Genomic DNA, 23,271 nt, shown 5'->3' on the forward strand with positions numbered 1-23,271 from the left:
CAATGTAATTGGAAGATTTTGGTGGAAGTGATGCATATTGGTCTATGGTCTCGATGTCAAAAAGAAAATTCAAGTCTTACATTTTGGGTAGTTTTTGATGTCTTGCATTCGAGTTGGGCTTTGCCTCTGACTTGGTCGGGCGACTGATTTGAGTTGGGCGCCTGCTTTGTGAGAGTCGGGTGAGTTACGAATAGTCGGACGACAGAAGGTGTCATAGGCCTCTTTATCATTTAGGAGCAAATAGACACGAGCATACATACATACATACATACATACATACATACATACATACATGCATACATACATGCATACATACATGCATACATACATACATACATACATACATACATACATACATACATACATACATACATGCAATCTATGTCTGTCTCTTCTCTTCTGTCTTTCTTAGGCCTTCCTGCTTTTGAATTGCTTCTTTCTTCTTCTTCCTTCCATTCCTCTGGTTTGATTGCTTGCTAGCTCGTTCATTCATTATCATGCTGCTGCTCTCAGCTCCTGCTCGCGTCATACAACAGATTCTCATCCATCGCATCCGATAGTAAGTAATCCTCGTGTATCCCCCCCCTTCATTTCTGGCGTCTATGTTTTTTTTTTCCCTTTCTCCTGTTTGTTGGTAATGCAAACATTCCTTTCCCTTTTCTTTAGAAAATGGATCTATCTATCCTATATGCATATCTATTCTTTTTCTAGAAGATCAATGAGTATATATGATTGTGAAATATACCACTGCCATTGTTTTCCTGCTGAATTCGATGTTTCTGTCCATTTCCTAACTAATCAAATTACTTGCCCGTTGAGATGTTCTCATGTATTTTCGTATATAAACAGTTATATATACACACGCGCACACATTTGTGGGAATCTAGTATTGTGCAGAAAAATATACACATTCTTTAAACTCAATAAAAACTTCCTCAAAATCACTTTTCTTTTGTCTTTTGTAAAATTTGCATAGATTTTACCAGTTTTGGAAATCACAAATTCCTCTGAAAGCAAGTTTATGTTCCCCATTTTCAGCCTGTAAAATACATTATACCTCACCACACATCATGCATATTCAAAATCAAAGGAACTTTCCGAGTCCTAGAGGGCCGGTGCTATATAATGTTACCATATTGACCTTGTTTCTAACATAATTTAATGTAAAAACTCTCAAAATATTGTTCAATCTTTTGTTATGTGTAACAATTTTTTTACTTGTGGTAAGTTTATTTTTATTTCGGCCCAATGTTTGTGATGTTGTTTTTACATCTAGTTTGGACCGGGCAATTGAGCTCGACTATCATCTTGTGGAGTTTGATGATGTACGATACCATATTCAGGTGCGTGTAAGGGCTTATTTCTATGCTGTTCAAACCAAATGTTGATAACAAATAGTTTGGAGCCCAATATAGCTGGGATTGCACAAAATGATGATTCATGAAGTCCCAAGAGACTGTGTATGCATTCTGAAGCATCAAAATGGTGATGCTGATTCTTTGTTATTATGGCTAGTACTGCAATTACGAATGACTTTAAATTCTTTGCAGGCCTCATCAAATGATGCTAAAGTAATGCTTTTGTCAATAGCTCTTCCTTCTCCACCTCCTGAAGTTGTTCTTTCAGGAGGCCTTCCCTTTGGTGCAATAGATGCAGTTAAAGCTTCATGTGGCTCCATAGCACAAATTATCGACCCTCCAGAGTCTGGTTTTCACCTTACTCTAAAACTTGACCTCTCCAAACTTCCAGCCGATGAAGGTACACAATGGTTATTTATTTTCACATCAATATAGATATGGAAAATCTCTCAAAATACCGCAAAATTTTCTCTGATTCCCCCAACTTACTTTATGTTTTTTTATTTCCTCAAATGTTCCTTGTCATCTCCAGAAAGACAGAAAAATGGAATAAATTGAGCATGTAAATTCTCACATAGCACACATCATTAATTGAGATGGGGCCGACAAGGAGCATTATGGGAAATAATGAAAATATAAGGGTATTTCCAGAGATTGAGAAAAATGCAATGTTATTCTGAAGTTTTCATATATATATGATTGCAAAATCAAATCTCACCAGTTGGTTTTTATTGTAGACGATTGCATCCAGTTGATGATTAGAGTGGCTTGTTTGCGAGCAATAGTAATGGGTGCACCTTTAAGGGATGTCTTAAAGCACCTCTTAGCCAAAGTTGTTTCTCCTGAAGCAGATCGCTTGATGGCAGTATTGCATCGACCAACAGAATCTTTCTTTGTTATCCCACAGGTGATATACTAAAATATATATAATTACTTCCAAACATGGAAATAATTTGTTATGTTTAATAAAAGTACATGTAGCATAAAGGAAAAACATTTATGGTTACATTGCTTTACAAATTTAGCATGCTCAGTTATTATTAAGCCCTCAGTAATAGATGAGGAACGAGATAGTCACAATAGCTCAACCACTGCCAGAAACCATTAGCACATGAGATAGGGAATACTTGTGATTTACATTGCTTCACGGGCCATTCAAATTCGTTATCACATGCTTTATATTGAGATTTTCATTATGCCCTATTGTTTGTATCCTTTGAGCTGGAATCAAGGAAGCTTTGTTCTATATTTTCATTCAGATATTGATTTCAGCTCATAAGCTTTTCTTCACGTACATGCAAACCTGAACCGGAATCTGTCATAACTTTTATTGTTAGGCAATCTATACTTCTTCACAGACATGATTGATACCACCTTTCCCATGCAGCTTGTTATGGTTTCATGTGTCAGCTTCTTCGATTTAGGAGAGTTGTTGGCAATTTATGTCTCCCTAGAGATATTGGTCACTCGCTCTCTCTTAAGAATTGCTGTTTTCTACCTCTCGTAAAAAGCCACAAAACCTTCCTTTTTCCCACTTGAGAAGATAGATTTGTTGCAATATATTGCATATCTAACACTAGCTCAGAAAGTAGTTTTGATGGGTATGCACATAGTATCTACTCCTGGTACTCCAAAAGTGATGATTGTGGCTATAGTCTAGATACAATAAAGTTCAAATCTGGTAGGGAATTATTGTTTGAATATCTTCTATCATGGAATCCTAATTTGGGCATGATACAAAGTTTTTATGTGGCAGCCAGACAAGGTGACCATTGTGTTCCCTATGCGGTTTAAGGATAATAATGATAGTATACTCGCAACATCCTTTTTGCAAGTAAGTTTATTATGTGTCTATTTTCTAGTTTCTGTGTTCTGTATGCGTATACCTTTGGCACCTTTTTGTTCAATAAATAAGTAGTATTTCATGTCAAAATTCATAGGAATTTATGGAAGCAAGGCGCACCGGGGGATTACACAATGCTCCTTCTTGTCAATGGTCTCCTCAACCCCCGGCAGAGTTGAAGGGTGCACCTACTTATGCACTTGATGCAAATGCGGGATTTGTTTCTTTTGGTAATGCACTCCACTCTTTACGTTGCTATCATTCCTTACAAGTATAATGCACTTTGTCTTATTTTCTTTCTAATTACATGTAATGTAAGTACTTTCCCATTGATTCCAAATCTTGGTAGTATTCGACCCTACTTTAAAGCTGATGATTCTGAGGAAATGAAGTTTATCTGTTAATATAAAAGTTTTCGTTGTTATAAAGCTGTATCACTGAAACGTATGCATGTGCATGTGAACCCACATTCATAGAAAAATTGGAATGAATGTATTCATGAAATGCATTATACATTTGTAATATTATGGATCATGCAGAAATACTTTTATAATGACATAAGGCCATCTACCATAACGATGTTGTTCAAAATAGGTAAATTTTATCATTAAAAAAGCGTGCCTTTAACTTCAGACTGCACTTATACCATGCATATGTTTCCAGAAAGCCTTTGTCACTATGTATTGAAGATTTTGGGTTGTTGATGGGTATAGCAGACATCAATGATTCATTGAATTGACTGGTGGTTCATACTGTCAATCAACTGTAGCTGGTGCCCTTTTTCTATTTTGGGCTCAATAGCCAAGATTCTGCAATTTCCCCTGCATGTATAGCTGCCAATGCAATGGAAGGACCATTCAGGAATCATAAGAGGCCTGATTCAGATTGATGTTTCTTTCAATACATGAAGTTTTCCACAATCAATGTATTGTTATCACAAGAAATGTGCACATAAACTTCCACCATTTCAAAATGTCACCTACTTGGAACATGGGATTAGCACACCTACCGCAAGAATCACTAAAGTAATTTTCTTGATTTAGATTTAGGGAATTGGCTTCAGAAACGGGTTGCAAAAGGGAAGTGAAAGAAATTTGGACAGTCACATTGAGAAAGGAGAATCCAAGTTGACTCTTTGTGCCACTAATTCAATGCCACCTCATAAAATGGAAGATAACCACATGAAGTTAAAAGTTTATAGTACATAGTATCAATATTATGATGATGCAGTGCAGTAGTATGCACATAAGATCTCACATACTCAAAATAGAGATAACAGGTTACCAATACATTGAAGATAAAAGTATGTGTGTACTCTTATGTAATTTGGATAAACTAAACATAGAGGAGCTGAACTTTATAAAGTGTGTAGAAGATAATAGCCTATCCGTAAAAAAGTTTTGGGGAACTTCGTTGCTTTTCAACATTGCAACCTCTCTCTAGGTCCATTGCAAAATCTCTTGTATCCGTACAAGAGCCCCATTGCACTTATTATACCCTCAATCAGGGTTTCATAGTATATGGTCTTTTGTTTCCATCTGTGGTAGATATAGAGGTCTTTACTAAAAGAAACATCTTACGCCCTGGTTGATTAACACCCAGAATAAGTTCTTTGTGAACATATAAAATTCTCTTGTCAATTTGCATATAAAGAATTATTTTCTGTTTCTTGATTTATATGTCCTTACATTTGTTTTCTAATGGAGCACTTTCTGTTTCATTTTATATAGTGATACTTCCAAGGCACGTTGAGGGTGATAAGCTGGACAAGACTGTGTGGAACCTGTGTACATTTCATGCGTATGTGAGTTATCATATAAAGGTATCTAAACATTTGGAAGTTTATTACCATGCTATTTGATTTCATACTACATTACTAGGTCATAATCATTCGGATCTTCTTAAGTTCTCTCTTACAATCATGATATCATATGATATTGATTACATAGTAAGAAATAATCTAGTGAGCAAACAACGATAACATTGAACAGGACTAACAGTGTTATGTGATAGTCATCGTGCTAGAAAAACCCAGAGTAGTCCAATGAGCATCATCTGAAAATGCCATTCATCAGTAAATGCCTCCTCATCAAAGGATTGTGGAGGAAGATTTTGAAAGCAAGTGATGATGGTCTGGATCTATCTGTATATCTCAATCTGCGCATAGAGTAAGGGCAGCACTCTTGTCTCTCTTAGAATGTGCATGGTAGACCCCTGATGCTCTCTTTAGAGTCACACCTTAACCTTCTTACAACTCTTATGTTGTCAGAATAACCAACGAGATCCAAAAAAGGTGAAATCTGAAAATCATCTCAGACATGGAGATGAAATCCATTAAAAAAGCTTCAGATTTTATGGGTTTTAGGTATTTTCTGCAGGCATGAGCTTTTTGGGGTTTTGTTTGCTGTTGTCAAGCTGTTTTAGGGTTTTGGTCTGTACATCCAAAGTTGTTGGCCCTACTTGGTTTGACACTTCTTGGGGTTCAGGGTAGTAAGTTAAATAACTAGAATGTAAGCTGCATTTTCCTGGTGCTAAGCAATTTCTGGGAAATATTGTACAATACATAATGTAGTTACTATATTTGCATTGTTTTATATTTTCTTTTTAATTGAACATAGTCTCATGAAATAATGTAGAATTAGTCAGGGAGTGCCTTAGGATCTCTTTAGCTCAGTATGTTGGATTTCGTGATTTGGATTTAGTGGTCCTTTTTTCCAGTGTTCTAAAGCTTTCATGCATACAAGGATGAGAAGACGTATGGACACACTCATTCAGGTAAGGAAATGTGGTCCTTTGCTCCTTTATTGTGTATTTTTCCTAGGTTAAGAAGATGTATTCGTAATTTGAATTGATACATCGATGCAGACTCTGAATAAAGCCAAACCAGATGTTGAGGAGAAAACAATAACCCAAGGGCGGTCATTCAAAAGACTTTAATAGATTGCCTTATCAATATAATTAGTAACCATCACTTCCTCCGTTTCTTCATTCTTTTGTGTTGATAATGCATCTAGTTGAGGACTTAAATGCAGAAAGGAAGATTTGGAAAAGTTACATTTGATATGTAAATTAGACTAGACTGTCTTGAAATATTTTCATAATGTCAAATTTAGTCCTGTTTGTATCTTAAAAATTAGTAATTGAAACTTAGGTCACCATGCATCAAAGATTTTCTACAATTTGAAGATCTTCAAAACCTAATTGCATGATAAAGCAAAATGTGATAACATTGTGTTTATGCATCCTACATGACTTTTTATTTTGCTAAAGCAAAATGATTGTTTGCTTCAAGGTTGCCTCATGATAATAATACATAAACTGTTATGTAAGGTACATTTAGTTGCAGTAGATTGAAAAATCAACCTTGAATCTCATTTTCGTCAATATCAAAGTTGAAAGAATAGAAACATGTAGAGAGAATAGATTCATTGAAGAACAACAGTTCATGTCATGTTGTCATGTCTAACATTGCTCCATGAGCACTCATTTATGGTGGATGTTCTTTTGGAACAATTATGAGGTTATTCAAATTTAATTTATAAATAAAAGTGGTTTGACCTCCACAATGTTGGTATTTGTAGTGGTGAACTTTCTAATATTTCACTTCATTATCATAAAGATGATTTTTTATACAATGATATCCTATTACATTCAATTTCAACACAATGTATTTGTTAGCAAAGTGACAGAATTTGGTTTGTCTAGTGTACTTATGACTATCTATGCACCCATTCACATGATTTTCTAAGAGATATAATGGTAATCCCATGATAAACAAAAGCCAACATAATAGTTGCTTAAGCCTTGGAGAAATGTTGCACATACAAAATATGCCTAACCTTAGAAGAGATGAAATTTCATGGTTTCATTCAAGATTGTTTTTGGTAACAATGTACTTTCTAGGCACATTAGAGAACGTAAATGAAGTTTGCACTCTCTAAGAATGTAGATTGCATTCTTTTACTTAGAGAAACAATGTCCTTTGTTTTTGTAACATTACACGTTAGAAGGGAGAATGAATATACATCATTTGATAAAAATATGAAAACAAACCAAAAATCTCTCTTTTGAAGTAGTTACATTGTTGAGGTTGAGCGCCAATCTTCTTCTTGCATGATTGCATGGTGAGGTTAAGCTAGCCATATGCATGTTTAGGGAGATTTAGAACCTTGTACAAAGTTACATGGCCTATTGAGGATCCAATTGTTTCCAAGGAAACATTGTTAGGAAGGTACTTGAGAGGGTTGAATGAAAGAGACTTGTATAATGTTTTTTTTTTCTTTTCCAAAAAGAGACTTGTATAATGTGTAGACGAGAACAATTTAAGGAAAAGAGAAGAGTTATGTGTAGGCCTATTCCCATGTAAGAGTACTTAAGACTATGATACACATTGGAACACGCTACCACCCTGCACTATAAATATTTGGTTTGAGCTAGTGGCTTGGTTGCATGTGTTGGAACCAGCTGTCACGTGTGGAACAAGAATCAACACTCTTCCTATGAAGATCTCAATTAGGTAGCAAACAATAACCGATTTTGTGAGTAAAGGCAACCTAATCAAAGACAAGATCAAAGAGAATACAAGGAGAAGAGAGACACCAAGTAGGCATAAGACAATGTAACTATATTATTATGTTAAATGTTACAATGGCACAGTACAACATGAACAACCACCCAACTAGGTTACAAGAGTCAGTTTAAATACCAACTGAATTAGGGAAACTGCTTTTTCCACTATTTACATAAATAGCCTAAAACCTAGTATGTCCAAATAGGATAGTGTGAATACGTCCATTATTTCCCATATTCGACACTCCTCTATAATGGGCGTATACAACAAAAATCTATAATAAAAAGAATAAACAAAAAATACAAATTTATACAAAGGGTTGTCCAACAAGTCGGCTTTTGTCCAAATCGGCAACATCCGGGAACAAAATGCCGGGTCGGCCAAGGCCGGAAGAGCTAAAGCCGAATCAACTAGTTCGAAAGGGAATCCCAATCGGAGAGTTTTAAGTCGAGTTAGCTATGCCAATTGCTGATTGTCTGAAACCATCTTGAATGTTCAACTTAATGAGACAGATTCTTCGTTATGCCCATTTAGTGCTGAAGGGATCATAATCGATCCACCAAAAGACACTTGGTCATTCCATTTGCGGCATTATCAGTTGTAGATATCTTCTCGAGGCCAATTTTTCTTGAAATGATGCAGTCCTGAATGAAGTGATATCTCACGTCTATATGCTTCGAGGCGTTGTGCTTAACTGGATTTCTTGACAAAACAATAGTGCCTTGACTATCGTTATAGACAATTGGAGCCAAATTAGAGTCTGCTTGTTGAAACATGTGCGCTAGCCGACCAAGTCACAAGGCCTCTTTCGCCGCGTCGGACACGACTACATATTTGGCCTTGGTCGTTGATGTAGCAGTGCACTTTTGAAGTTTCAACTTCCATGAGGTTGCCCGATTGCCGAATTTAAAACAATATTCGATTGTCGATTTTCGACTGTCCACACAACTGACAATGTCTAAGTTGGTATAACCGATTATGCCTGAAGTATCGTTCGGGCCGAAAAGGATGCCATTTAGGCCGAATAGGATGCCATAGTCTTTTGTGGCCACGAGATATCTGAACGCATGCTTTATTGCATTCCAATGCGATCAGCCGGGATTGTGCATAAATATGTTGACGACTCCTATGACATGGGCTAAGTCCGGTCGTGTTGCAACCATTGCATAAATTAAGGACTCGACTGCCGGTGCGTATGGCACCGACTTCATAATTTTCCCCTTCAGGCCGGATGTTGGACAGTCCTTCTGAGATAGCCAAAGGCTAATTGGGAGTGGGGTCAAAGCAAACTTTGTGGATTGCATGTTGATGCATTCAAAGGCACGTCCAATATAGTCGGCTTGAGACAAGAACCACTGTCATTAAATTCTGAAGCCGACTTATCTTCATTCCTAAAATGTGTCTTGCCGGACCGAGGTCCTACATGGTGAACTTCAACCGCAGTTGTCAAACTCGTTCGGCGAGCTCTTCGGCATGCTGACCGAAGAGCATGTCATCCACGTTAATGATGAGGAAGATGGGCGATCCATCTCGAGTTGTTTTGGTGAAGAGACAATGGTCCTCATTGCTCTTTGAGAAGTTGACCGATAGGATGAAGTCGTCGAACTTCTTGTACCACTGTTTGTGTGCTTGCTTCAGGCTATATATATTCTTCCCAAGTCGGAAGACTAGATGTTCCTGGCCGGGTACCATGAAACCTTTCGACTTCTCCATATAAATTTCCTCCTCTAGGTCGCCATGGAGGAATGCCATTTTTACATCTAGCTAAATCAACTCCAAATTCTCGGTTGCCACGATGCTGAGCATAAAGCGTAAGGTCATCATTTTCACCACTAATGAAAAGATTTCGTCGAAGTCAATGCTGTATTCTTGTTGAAACCCATTCGCTACTAGTCTGGCCTTAAATTTGTCTGTAGAGGGACTTTGTCAGTCGGCAAAATGCCGATGTGTTCAACTTGGATAGAAATCCGGGGGGTTGTACCATGTACACTTGTTCCTCAAGCTTGCCTTGAACAAATGCATTCTTTACATCCATTTGATGTAGATGCCACCCATTTGTCGCGGGTACCGCTAGTAAGACACGAATGATCGTTATCTTTGTGACTGGCGCAAAATTCTCATCATAATCGATGTCGTGTTGCTGCGTGTAGCCCTAGGCCACCGGTCGGATATTGTATCGGTTGACAAAGCCATCGGTGTTGTAATTTACCTTGTACACCCACCTGCATCTGATCAACTTCACACCCTTGGGGGCGTCAATCAGGTCCCATGTCTCATTCTCTGCCAATGTGTGCATCTCTTCCTTCCATAGTGGCACGCCAATTCGTGTCCTTCACCGCTTTTGCGTAGCTCTCCGGCTCACGCATTTCTGCCACCTTCACCATATACGAATAATGATGCGCCATATAGACATTGTATCCATATCAGATTACAGGGTTCTTCTAGCACGTGGATTGGTGCAACTTCTGGTTGGCCGATTTCAGGGCCCTCTTTGCCGATTTTAACCTCATTTCGGGAGGTCCATCTTCACTCCTAGCTGTTACCCGGTGGGACAAGTGTGAGAGGTGTGAAACGTATGAAAAGGAGCCGACCACTAACAACAGAACAAAGGAAGCCGAATATCAAGGAAGGAACGTGTGGAAAGCGCCGAGCACAAGGGAGCTATATATATCGGGATTAGCGAACACAGAAGAAGGGGATCTAGAGAACTACGATAGGAATAGATTAATAGAAAGTGAGTGAGTGTTTATTGAATATACTTGGTACTTGTATCTATACCTGTATGCTACATTTAATCAGATATATATATATATATATATATATATATTGTGGGTGACTTCCATGTTCTGTTTTCATCTCTGTTCTCGTTATACATATAGATCTATATAGCGTTCAATTTGAGTTAAGGACGTGTATACAAATCATTTGTAGTTGTTTCTGTAACGTATCCTTCTTGTTTCCCAATCGTGATCCTACCCCAAGTGGGACAGTCTGAATAACAAACACGGGCCCCAGGAAGTCATACTCCTCGTACGACCTGGTTAACGATCTCGGTAGGATGTCTTGGCCTCGACTCTCCTTTGCACTACAATACCTTGACCCGATTACTCAAGAGGAGTAAGTGAAGGTGTTCTCCATGAGGGAGAAACACTGGCCACTTTGGATTCACTCCGATCCGATGCACTAGACTCGGTGCCGTACTCTAGCATCTTCATCTTCCCCTTCTCTTTGTGCGTAAACCGCGTCCTCGGTTTTTGACGGAGGTGACTACACGGCCGAGTCTCCACTACTCACCGGTCTTCATCCAACTAGTCATTCCGACTCAACCTCGGCCCACTTAGCCGAAATGAAATCAAACTCTCCTCAAGAGTACCGATATCTTCCTCAACCAGACGATTGACCTCATTGACCTCATGCTCAAAATTCGGAGCAGAGTTAATAGGGGTTGGAGGTGGAGGCAAGTATGACGAAGCCGACTTGTTGAATATGACATCTCGACTGATTGATACTTGTTTCGTTTCGGGGTTATAACACTTATAACCCTTCTGATCGTCCAAGTAACCAACCAAGATACACTTCTTGTTAAGGATTAGGTAATTAATTAAGGAATAATTATTACCTAATTATGTGATTACGTAGCGGAAGATTAAGTGGTATGTGCGTGTATGTGTGCGTGAGAGGAAGAGAGAGAGAAGTACACTTATGAACACAAAAACAAGATGGGGGATGATAAAGTATATTAAAAGGTAAATATCATCAACTATCATCAAATACAAAAATACCTTCAATGAGGTATATATAGGTTTCATGTGCAAGTTGAGCTTGATCTCTCAACACACCCCCTCAAGCTCAAGTGTGAGGCGTCCGACATCTGGCGTTGTTTGACTTTCAATGTCGGCTTCTGTGCGGCTTCCGTCCGGCCTTCGGCTTTGTTCGCCGTGGCAATCTCGAGTCCTCCCCCTCAAGCCGGCGACGAAGGCTTGTAGCGTGTGGGTGAAGGTCGACTACTTCCACCCATCGTGGGTTACGAGCTGCTTCGGTGGAGCTCTTGGACTCTTGTTCGGCCGCTACCTTCATTGTGAAGGCATAATGATGGGCCATATACTCGTTGTAGCCGAGCCGCATGATGGGGTTCTTAGCTCTAGATGAGCGTCGAAGTTTTTCGCTCGCCGATGTGAGCGCCTTCTTTACTCCAGGTGTACGCATGATGGGTACACCGAACTCACTGTCTAGTGAGGGAGCTGATCCATCCGAATCATTGTCGTCAGGGTGGTTGACTTCATATTCGGGCATCTTACCTTTGCCTTTGTCCAAGTTCGTACTTGGCCGCGACGTGCTTGTACACCTTCTTCTCGGACGAGTATCCTATGAGGATACATTTCTTCAACTTCGCGTCGGGCTTCTGTCGTTGTTTGTTTAGGATGCGTACATTCACAATGCTTTTGAACACTTTGAGATGCGACAGGATTGGCTTCCTTCCAATGAGGAGCTCGTATGGAGTTAGCTCATGAACTCCATTGGTGGTGCATCGATTCATGAGATAGACGGCCGTGGATGCCGCTTTGGCCCAATAGAAATTCGGCATGTGCTTCTCATGCATCATGGCGCATGCTACCTCGAGTATTTGCTGATTTTTCCTTTTGGTGACTCCATTTTGTTGGGGTGTGTGTCGGCATGAGAATTCTCTCCGAATGCCTTCACTTTGGAGGTAGGAGGTGAACTCGTCGGAGAAGTACTCCTTTCCTCCATCCGATCGTAGGCATCGAATGTGCCGACCGGTTTCTTTTTCGACTTGCCCCTTGAGCTTTTGGAAGTGGGAGAACACTTCGCTCTTCTTCTTCATTGGGTAGATCCACGCGTAGCGCGAGTAGTCGTCGACGAAGGTTACGTAGTATCGGCATCCGCCGATTGTCGGCGTTTGAGCAGGTCCCCATACATCCGAGTGTATGATGTCGAGGAGGCCTTTGCTTGCGGAGCTCTCCTTCGGGAATGGGAGTCGATGTTGTTTGCCGAGTTGACATGCTTCGCATATTCGGTCGACTCGAATGTCGGAAGTTCGATGACGACTCCCTTTGTTTGCATAGCTTGGAGCCGTTGGAGGTTGATGTGGCCGATTCTTTTGTGCCAGAACTCGATGTTCATCTCGTTTTTGAGACCTTTAGCGTACATTGCCGATTTCCCCTCATTCGAATCGAGGATAAACATTCAGCCTTCTCTCCACCCCTTAGCTACGACTCAACCATCTTTCTCGATGAAGCATCCTTCTTTGGTGAAGCGGACTTGCATGCCTTGCTCCACGATTTGGCCGACCGAGACCAAATTCTTTGTTATTGTGGGCACGTGCAAGACATTCTTGATGCAAGTTTGCTCGCCTTCTTTCCCGAATGGGACATTGCCGATGTGCCAAATGGGATGCGTGGTGTTGTCTCCCGTCTCTATAAAGCCGGGTCGATCCAGCGCTCGTAAATCGCGAAACCACTCTTTGAGGGATGTCATGTGATGTGATGCGCTGGAATCTATGAACCACACGTCTTTCGGATTGGAGATGCTTGCGGAGTCGGAGGCCGTCATAGAGTTCGCTCTATGCCGCATTACGAATAGTCCGCCGTAATCCTCGTATTCGGAGTTGTTGGCGTAGTTTGTGAGTTGTCGGCTTGTCGATGCCGACTCGCTTCTTTTCTTTCAACACTCCGCCTCATAGTGGCCGATTTTGCCGCAATAATTGCAAGTTGCGGGCCTCGTTTGCCAACCTTGTTCGGCTTGGAAGCTCCCCCTTCTTTCGAAGATTCCTCGATGGCTTCCTCTTCTACCGCCACGACCTCTTCCATGACCACCATCCGAATTCGAGAAGAACATTTGTCCTTCCGGTGCCTTGCTTTTGGTTCAGACGTGGTTTTCTTCGACCAATAACATCGATTGGAGGTCGAAGAACGAAGGAGGGTTTTCTCCCGCCAAGATTGCCGTCCGTAGTGGATCAAATCGTTGTGCGAGGCCACCCAAGCATACTTGAACCATCTCGTCTTTGTCGACGTTTATGTTGATGGAGCCAAGAGAGTCACAAATGCTATTGATTTTGGCGGTGTAGTCTGACACAAACATGTCTTTTTGCCGAATGTTATTTAACTCTTGCCGGAGTTGAAGTTTGCAGGCGGTCGTGTTGGCGGCAGACATTTTCTTTAAGTTCTCCCACGCCTCTTTAGGCGTCTTGGTGTCTCGAATGTGGCTAAGCATATGGTCGTGGACACATGTTGCCAAGCAATACATTACCCGAATTGCTCCTTGCTCCCACGTTGGGTAGTTGGCATTTGTGTTGTTGGGCTTGTTCTCGAGTGCGCCATTGATGTAGCTCCAATACCCTTGGCCGACGAGGTATTGGGTCATCTTGTACTCCCAAGATGAATAATTGCTCCAGTCTAGCTTTTCGCTAGGGAGCGAGCTACCCATTTGTGTATTCATGTTGTTTTGTGTCTTCCTTTTTGGCTCTTCTTTCTTCGATCATGTACTTGTGCTACGTAGCAGCACTATGGTAGCTGATAACTGGATTTTGTCGTCGGCGTCTCGAACACACAATCACGGAGTCGGGTGGGCTGAGTGGATTTTCTAAACCACACGCTCTGATACCATGTTAAGGATTAGGTAATTAATTAAGGAATAATTATTACCTAATTATGTGATTACGTAGCGGAAGATTAGGTGATATGTGCGTGTATGTGTGCATGAGAGGAAGAGAGAGAGAAGTACACTTATGAACACAAAAACAAGATGGGGGATGATAAAGTATATTAAAAGGCAAATATCATCAACTATCATCAAATACAAAAATACCTTCAATGAGGTATATATAGGTTTCATGTGCAAGGGTGCACATGTGCTAGGAGAATATAGGTACAACGTGTAAGTCCTATATTAAATGAGCACGGAGTGGTGGATCTACAATGCATCCCAGTCGAGTACAAAATCCTATTTAAGGCTTTACGGTCAACACACTAACTAGATTCTATCTAGGTAACTACTAAGTTACATGTGTTGACTAACTAACTCAACTAAGTTGAGCTTGATCTCTCAACACTTCTCGACTTTGGCATCTAGCTTCCTCCACTTCTCCTTCGGCACATGCACATATGAGATGCAACCGAACACCCTCAAGTGTGCCAAGTTAGGCTTCTTTCCGAAGTACAACCCTTGTGGCAAGACTTTTCCTCCATCTATAGATGTTTGATTCTGTAGGTAAATGGCAGTTCGAATCTCTTTGGCCTAGTAGAACTTCGACATATGCTTCTCCTCAAGCACTGCCCGTGCCACTTCCACTATCGTCTGATTCTTCCGCTCGGCCATGTCGTTCTATTGCGGCATGTATTTGCAAGAGAATTCTCGTTGAATTCCCTCCTTCTGCAGATAACTAGAGAACTGGTTGGAAAAGTACTCCTTCCCGCCATCGGACCTGAGGCACTTGATCTTTCTTCCTGTCTCCCGCTCAACAAGGCTCTTGACCTTCAAAAAACAGGAGAAGACTTCACTCTTCTTCTTGATCAAGCACGCCCAAGTGTGCCGAGTGAAGTCATCGATGAAGGTTACGAAGTAACGACTTCCACCGATGCTCATGTTCTGTGCCGATTCCTAAAGATCCGAATGGATTAAATCGAGCTTATTTTGTCTCCAATTTTGCTCATTCGGGAATGGAAGCCAAAGTTGCTTCCCTAATTGGCAGGCTTCACAGACTTGGCCGTTCCGGTCACTGAATTTCGGCAATCCGAAAACAATGTTCTTCGTCTATATTTCTTGAAGCCACGGGAAGTTGACGTGGCCGAATTGTGTATGCCAAAGGTGGATGTTGGACTCGACCTTTTGCCCTTCGGCGAACATTGCGATGCCTACATCGTTCATGTCGAGGATAAACATCCTTCCTTCTCAACATCCTTGCGCAATAATCTTTCCTTCTTCCTCTATGATGCACGGAGATGGGTAAATCAAACTTGCATGCCATGATCGACAATTTGTCTGAACGACACCAAGTTATTGGTGATTGTCGGCACATGCAAGAAATTTCTCATGATTCCTCTTTGACCGACATGGCTCAAAGGGACATCTCCGATATGTTCGATGGGGTGAGGGGTGTCATTGCCAGTTTCGATGACCCGCGGCTATTGTGGCTATTTCGTCACGTGGTTGGAAGCTCCAAAATCCACATACCACACGTTGTTTGATTTCGAGTTGCTCATCGCCATCAAGGTGGCTTTCTGCTTCATTATGAAGGCTAGGCCCGTTTTGGCTCGCCCTGAGCCTTCAGCGTAGTGTGATCTTTGACGCCTATCTACGTCACCTCAGCTCAATCCGTCTTGGTCCGAATCAACGTGCTTCTTCCAACACTCACTCTCTTTGTGGCCCTTCTAGCCACAGTACCAACAGTCCGCCCTTCCAGCATCGCCTTGACTCCCCATGCTCGTGGAGGGTCCGGAACTGTTGTCCACATTTTGATTATGCCTCGAATTCTGCTCCTATCGGCCCGCCTCTATTGCGTGCTTACCCACCTCGTCCACCACGACCACGGGACCAATCTGCCTCCGTGTACAACATCTTGTTGTCGGCATGCATACTCGTCGACGCACCCGTGTGATTCTCCTCTACAAGGAGCATCAATTGTAAGTCGAAAAATGACAGATGTTTTTCTCTCGCGTAGATAGCCGTCTGAATCGGCCCGAATTTCTAAGCTAATCCACCGAGGCAGATTTGCACCATCTCGTCTTCGTCCACAGTAACACTGATGGACCCAAGTGCATCACAAATCTCCATGATCTTTGTGGTGTAGTCAGTTACAGACATACCTCCTTCGGTTGGCGGCAAATTAAGGGTTGTGGTGTTGGCGGCAAATACTCTCTTCAGCTAGCATCCTTCGGCAACTTCGCGTCTCTTATGTACCTGAGCATCTGGTCATGGACAAACTAGGCAAGGCAGTACAGGACTCGACTTGTTGCTTGCTCCCAAGATGGGAAGTCTATACATGTGTTGGCTCTGGTGGTACTTTGTTTGCTCCTTTGACGTAACTACAGTATCCGTGCCCAAGCAGGTACTGGTGCATCTTGTAGGACCAAGATGTGTAGTTGCTCCTATCGAGCTTTTTTGTAAGAAGTGAGCTTCTCATTCCTCTTGTAAAAGAATACCTGTGGAAGCTAAACAAATACAACTGGGTAACAACAGACGAAGACAAAGAAGATGAGGAAGGTTTAATGGAAAGCTTAATCATCACAACGTACGTGGGAGAGATAAAGAGAGTAGAACATAGAAAACTCAATTCCAAAACAATACTCTAAATCTCTGTACATAGGATGTGCTTAGAGAGCACTTTTATACAAGTCCATACAGACTGACAGAAGTACTGACATGTACTACAATGCTCATCAATGAGCCTCTACACTAACTCCCAAAATATATTCCTCTGTGGAATATCTGTCAAACGGCCTCCTGGTTTACGCACCGCTACGACCTCTCGTTGCCCACCCGATTTACGCACCTAGTCTAGGCATTGGTTTACATACCCAATGTTGAGCTCGTATCTCAACACTCCCCCTCAAGCTCAACTTGAGGTTCTGCCTGCTCTTCCGAATCTTTGCTCCAGCTTCTCCTGGCTTCATGCCTTGCTCACGCTCCTCGGCCCGTTAGATTCCGTGCGCCTCAACCCTTTCAGTCAGCTTGTCTGCTCATGCGGCCTTTCTCAGCTCCTTTGCTATCATGGTGTTGGTGCCTCTTCTGTTTCTCTTTCCTCCGCTTGGCCTTCAATTGATTTGGCATCTCCGAATCGAACATTCGAACCGAATCGGCTGTCTCCGATTCGTTTCCACTCTGGCCTGAAATGGTTGTCTCCAATTCGTCTTCTGTCTTCAGGCCCTTAACCACATCAGACCAAGTCTTGGTCTTGGCCTTCTTGGCTTCAACTCCCCCTTGTTCGGCTGACTCCAACTCTTCCCTTTGGTTGATGCCCTTGTTTCCACCTTCGGCTTCTTTAGCCGACCCGAAATTGAATTCTTCATCCGACTCAGCTTCGTTGTCACTTCCGCTCCTTTCCCACTCCCTTTCATGGTCTTTTCTCCCCCCCAAGTTCGGCACGTCGAGGTGCCACAAACCAAGCACACCCAAGAATACTAGTTGGTCCACGTCCACCTTGCCGGATGAACAATGAAGAGTCCGATTTGGATGTCGCAAACCCCATCCAACGCAGGCGTTGCTTGATCTTCGTGTTCCACGTGCGCGGGGCTTGTTTTAGTCTGTAGAGGGACTTCTTTAGTCCGCATACCGCGGAGGTGTTCTTTCCGGACTGAAATTCGGGGGGTTGTACCATGTACACCTATTCCTCAAGTTCTCCTTGCAGGAATGCATTCTTTACATCCATCTTCAAATGTAAATGCCACCCCTTTACCACGGCTATTGGAAGCAGGACGCAAACGGTTGTAATCTTCGCGACAGGTGCAAAGGTCTCATCATAGTCGATGCCATGTTGTTGTGCGTAACACTACGCCACTAAACGGGCCTTGTAGTGGTTGATAGAGTCGTCAGTGTTGTACTTGACCTTGTACACCCACCTGCATCCAATTGGCTTTACACCCTTTGGAGCGTCAACTAGGTTCCATGTTTCATTTTCCACTAATGCGTGCATCTCTTCCTCCATTGCAACACGCCAAGTTGTGTCCTTCACCGCTTCTACATATATCTCCGGCTCACGCACTTTCTCCACTCGCGTCATGTACGCAGAATGATGCGCCATGTACTCGTTGTATCCGAACCGCACTACGGGGTTCTTTTGGTAGGTAGATCGACATAATTGCTCATTAGCAAATTTTGAGGCCCTCTTGGCCGATGCGGACTTCATTTCTGAAGGTTTGTCTTCATTATTCTCTGAGTCAGATTCACTTAGATCTGACTCGTCTTTATCAGTGCCGTACTCCGACATCTTTGTCTTTCCCTTCTCCTTGCGCATAAGCCGTCTCCTCGACTTCTGGCGTGGGGATTGCACGACTGAGTCTCCACTACTTGCTGGCTCTACGTATGACTGGTCATGCCGACTCAGTCGCTCATTCAACCCACTTAGCCTGAATGAGATCAGACTCTCTTAAGGAGCTTTGATTTCTCCTTCGTCTCGAGGCATTTTAGCATCGTTGACCTCTTCATCAGAGTGTTGTCCGCCGGAATAGTAACCGATGGACAAGAGCGCAGTAATATGGAATAGAGTAATATTGTAAAGCATGTAAACGGTTTACGCGGGAAGCGTGAACGGCTAAAAGACCCTGCGTATATAAAGGGCAGAAAACCTCTGATAGAGGTAGCGTGTAATTTTGAATGTAAAAGGCGTATCTTAATAGAGTTCTATCTTCTCTGATATCTGTCCGTATCTGTGGTTAATCTACGGTGTGTCTGTAATCCTTGATGGCATAGCATAGTCGTAAGAGCGTAGGCGTGATTAACAGTGTGTGTGTTAGCCCACTGTCTAAGGAGCTCGGTTGTAGCCGTCTCCCTTATACGCTGCTAGGTTACGGGAGGTATCCTACTAAGTATTACGCACAGATGTTACCATTCGTTGTCACACTATCACTTTAAGGTCCAGGTCGAAGGATTGACCATAGACCGTGTTCCTAATCGGTAACATAGAGATTGAAATGGAGTAGTTTGGGGCGTCCAACTTCTTCCGTTTCTCCTTCGGCACATGCAAATACGCGATGCTATCGAAAACCCTCAAGTGTGCCAAGTTCGGCTTCTTCTTGAAGTACAACTCATGTGGCGACACTCCTCCATTGGTAGATGCCCGATTTTGGAGGTAGATGGCTGTTCTGATCGCTTCGGCCCAATAGAACTTCGGCAAATGCTTCTCTTCAAGCATTGCCCTTGCCGCCTCCTCTATCATCCGATTCTTCCTCTCGGCCACGCTGTTCTGCTGCGGCGTGTATCTACACGAGAATTCGTGTCAAATTCCCTCCTTCTGTAGATAACTCAAGAACTGGTCAGAGAAGTACTTCTTCCCGCCATCAGACCTTAGGCAGTTGATCTTTCACCCAATTTCCCTTTCCGCCTGGCTCTTCACTTTCAGGAAACACGCGAAGACTTCGCTCTTTTTCGCGTTCAAGTACGCCCAAGTGTGCCGAGTGAAGTCATCGATGAAGGTTATGAAGTAACGACTTCCTTCGATGCTCACGTTCTGTGCTGGTCCGCATACATCCAAATGGATCACATGGAGTGTATTTCGACTCCAATTACGCTCGTTGGGGAATGGAAGTTGGTGTTGCTTCCCAAGCTGGCAGGCTTCGCAGACTTGACCGTTCCGGCCACTAAATTTCGGCAATCTGAAAACAATGTTCTTCATCTACATTTCATGAAGCTGCGGGAAGTTAACATGGCCAAACCGCTTGTGCCAGAGGTCGATGCCCGCCTCAACCTTTTGCCCTTTCACGACTAGCGCAGTTCCAACCTCATTGGTGGTGAGGATGAACATCCTCCCTTCTCGACTCCCTTGCGCAATGACTTTGCTCTCTTCTTCGATGTAGCAACCAAGATGTGTGAATCGAACTTGCATCCCTTGGTCGAAGATCTGTCCGACCGACACCAGGTTCTTGGTTATTGTCGAGACGTGTAGAACGTTCATGAGTTTCCCTTTCTGGCCGACGTGGCTGAGGGGAACTTCTCCGACATGTTCGATGATATGCAGAGTGTCCTCTCTAGTTTCGACCACTCCTTGTTTTTCCGGTTTCTCCAAGTATGAGAACCATTCCTCGTGACTCGTCATATGATTTGACGGTCCAGAGTCTACATACCACAACTTGTTTGGTTTCGAGGCGTTCACCGCCATCGAGTTGGTTGTGCTTCATTACGAAGGCTTGGCCCGATCCATTTTTCGGCTCGTTCGAAGTCCTCGGCGTAGTGCAATTGCTGTCGATTTCCTTGTTCGGTTCGCTCGGATCCGGATGCAGTTTTCTCCGAATCGGCATGTTTCTTCCAACACTCGCTCTCCCTGTGACCTTTCTCGCCACAGTACCAACATTCCGCGGTGGGTTTTCCTTGCCGGTTTCCGGCGCCACCTCGACTCCCCCTACTTCTAGAGGGTCTGAAACTACTGTTGGCATTACGACCATGCCTTCCATCTTGCTCTTGTTGGTTGTCTCCATTGCGTGACGACTTGCCTCGTCCACCACGACCATGGGGCCTATCGTCCTCCGTGTACAACATCCTGTTGTCGGCATGCGTACTTGTTGACACACCCACGTGGTTTTCCTTTACTATGAGCATCAACTGTAAGTCGAAAAATGATGGCGTATTCTCCCTCGTACAGACCGCAATTCGGAAAGCTCTGAATTTCGATGCTAACTCTGTTGTTCGGTCGACAATAACTATTGTCGACATAGTATAGGATGAACGTTGCTCACCAAATGTTCTATCAATGAATTGTGGTTTAGACGAATAGATACTAAAATGGTTGTAAACTTATCGATGTTCAGTAGGCATCGAGATTGCTATTTACGTAATAAGTTATAACAGAAAGGAAATAGATTGACAATGTGTTTCATACACAGAGATTTCCTAAACTAACTTTATATTACTAAATAAAATGATGTCTCTTTACACTGCCTTCGGTTCCTTTTATAGGCAACCAGAAGGACTTCCTCATCAAGAAAACATATTGCCAAACATGGCAAGAACTACAAAATCTTTAACTAACCTATAATTTCAATTTTACTTCGGCCATATGCTAACTCATCAATCCTCTATACCGATCCGAATCTGACTCCGACTCCGAACCTTCTTCATTTCCGATTCCAACACTTCCCCACTTGTCCAGGTAACACTTGGCACGTCCGTGGGCCAGGGCTTTGTCCGACGAACTCCATGGTATCCTTCTATTCCTGTTGTTCCCAAGGAAGGTCCTCATCTAATTCATCCTCTACGTCATCTTGCAGAATATCGAACAATGAAGGTCCGGGTTGCTGCATGTCTTCTTTGTCTTTGTCTTCGGATTCTTTAAACGTGTTTGTATTTGTGGTCGACGGTCTTGGTTTCTCTGTTGCTGGCGCTTCAAGTGTTGGGGTCTGATCTCACCTTTCGGATTGAAGGTTATCTAGCTGGACAGCTATGTTGACATCATGTTTGTCGAATTCTTGCATAATTTGACTAACTTCCTCTCGGTGACACGCTGCTATTGTTGGGAAACAGGTCCCTCCGGATGGGAAGGGAGAAGAACAGTGCCGACGAACAAACTTGGCCGAGGCCGACAGGCCTCGGTATGAACCGGATGAGGAGTACCCGGCTACGGAGAGCCGGATGGTGCAAGCCCGGTATGAACCGGATGAGGAGTACTCGGCTACGGAGAGCCGGATGGTGCAGGCCTGGTATGAACCAGATGGGGAGTACCCGGCTACGGAGATCCGGATGGTGCAGGCTCGGTATGAACCGGATGAGGAGTACCCGGCTACGGAGAGCCGGATGGTGCAGGCCCGGTATGAACCGGATGAGGAATACCCGGCTACGGAGAGCCGGATGGTGCAGGCCCGGTATGAACCGGAGGAAGAGACATATTTGTAAATATGTTTCTGAGAGCCCATCGAGGCTATATTTGTAAATAGCCGAAAAGTCATATTAGTATAAATATGACTTAGGGCAAACTTTTAAGTATGATTATTCTTCCTTGTTGGTGCAAGAAGAAGAGTGAGAGCACATAATAGTGTACAGAGAGAGTGAGAGAGAGAAAGAGGTCATTGCCTCTGTTGTAACCGCCGCCTGTGGCGAAGATCGTGAGACCGAGGTTGTTGCCTCCGTGTACTCACTGTTTTGTACATTCATACATAGTGACAGTTTGCAGCCTGTGGGCTGCCGTGGTTTTTCCCCTAGTTTGGGGTTTTCCACGTTAACCTCTTGTGTACCATTTCTCCTCTGTGTCGTGTTCTATTTCCTGTTTTTTTTGTGTATGAAAAGAATCTCGGTTGTGGCCGAGTCTTGCGCATAAGGAACGACAAGTTCCCGTCAGCTATCTCATCTATTTCATCCTCTACGTCATCCTGCAGAATATCGAACAATGAAGGTCCAGGTTGCTGCATGTCTTCTTCGTCTTCGTCTTCGGATTTTGTAAACGAGTTTGTATCTGCGGTTGACGATCTTGGTTTCTCTGTTGCTAGCGCTTCAAGTTTTGGGGTCTGATCTCGCCTTTCGGATTCAAGGTTATCTAGCTGGTCAACTGTGTCGACATCATGTTTGTCGAATTCTTGCATAATTTGACTAAATTCCTCTTGGTGACACGCTGCTATCTCATACAAGTCTTTAGCAATATCCTCCTGAACGGTTGATATTGCTTCTTCTGTCATTTTGAAGAAACCTTGGCCGTGAGACTTCCTATTGTATCTGTCAGCCTGTCACAACTGAAGTTCGACTACTTGTGCTGACCAGGTTTTCCAGGCCTTATCAATGGACTCATTCACCATTTTCAAGGTGTTAAGTTTATGGCGTCTTAGGATATCTTGAATTCTTTCCTC

The 23,271-nt window shown here is 42.9% G+C and overlaps 1 protein-coding gene across 4 annotated transcripts; it reads left to right on the forward strand.

Moving 5' to 3' along the window:
- The first annotated feature begins 386 nt into the window (after nt 1–386).
- DIS2 (Arp2/3 complex, 34 kD subunit p34-Arc) lies at nt 387–6,368 on the forward strand. 4 transcript variants are annotated; one of them, XM_087322812.1, is made up of 9 exons: nt 387–559; nt 1,277–1,343; nt 1,551–1,758; nt 2,096–2,265; nt 3,115–3,192; nt 3,299–3,431; nt 4,932–5,023; nt 5,904–5,976; nt 6,067–6,158. In XM_087322812.1, exons 1-8 carry the CDS (start codon nt 498–500, stop codon nt 5,925–5,927), a joined length of 834 nt encoding a protein of 277 aa, XP_087178938.1. In that variant the 5' UTR covers nt 387–497; the 3' UTR covers nt 5,928–5,976; nt 6,067–6,158. The 4 variants fall into 4 exon arrangements, with proteins under 4 accessions (XP_087178938.1, XP_087178937.1, XP_087178936.1 ...); XM_087322810.1 differs by having other exon boundaries at nt 389–559; nt 5,920–5,976; nt 6,067–6,368; XM_087322813.1 differs by having other exon boundaries at nt 501–563; nt 5,920–5,976; nt 6,067–6,368.
- Nucleotides 6,369–23,271: the final 16,903 nt, after the last annotated feature.

Source organism: Azolla caroliniana, unplaced genomic scaffold, assembly GCF_043228905.1.
Source record: "Azolla caroliniana isolate FFs.n. ecotype wild unplaced genomic scaffold, voAzoCaro1.0.p SCAF_7, whole genome shotgun sequence".
In the NCBI taxonomy this organism is placed as follows: domain Eukaryota; kingdom Viridiplantae; phylum Streptophyta; class Polypodiopsida; order Salviniales; family Salviniaceae; genus Azolla; species Azolla caroliniana.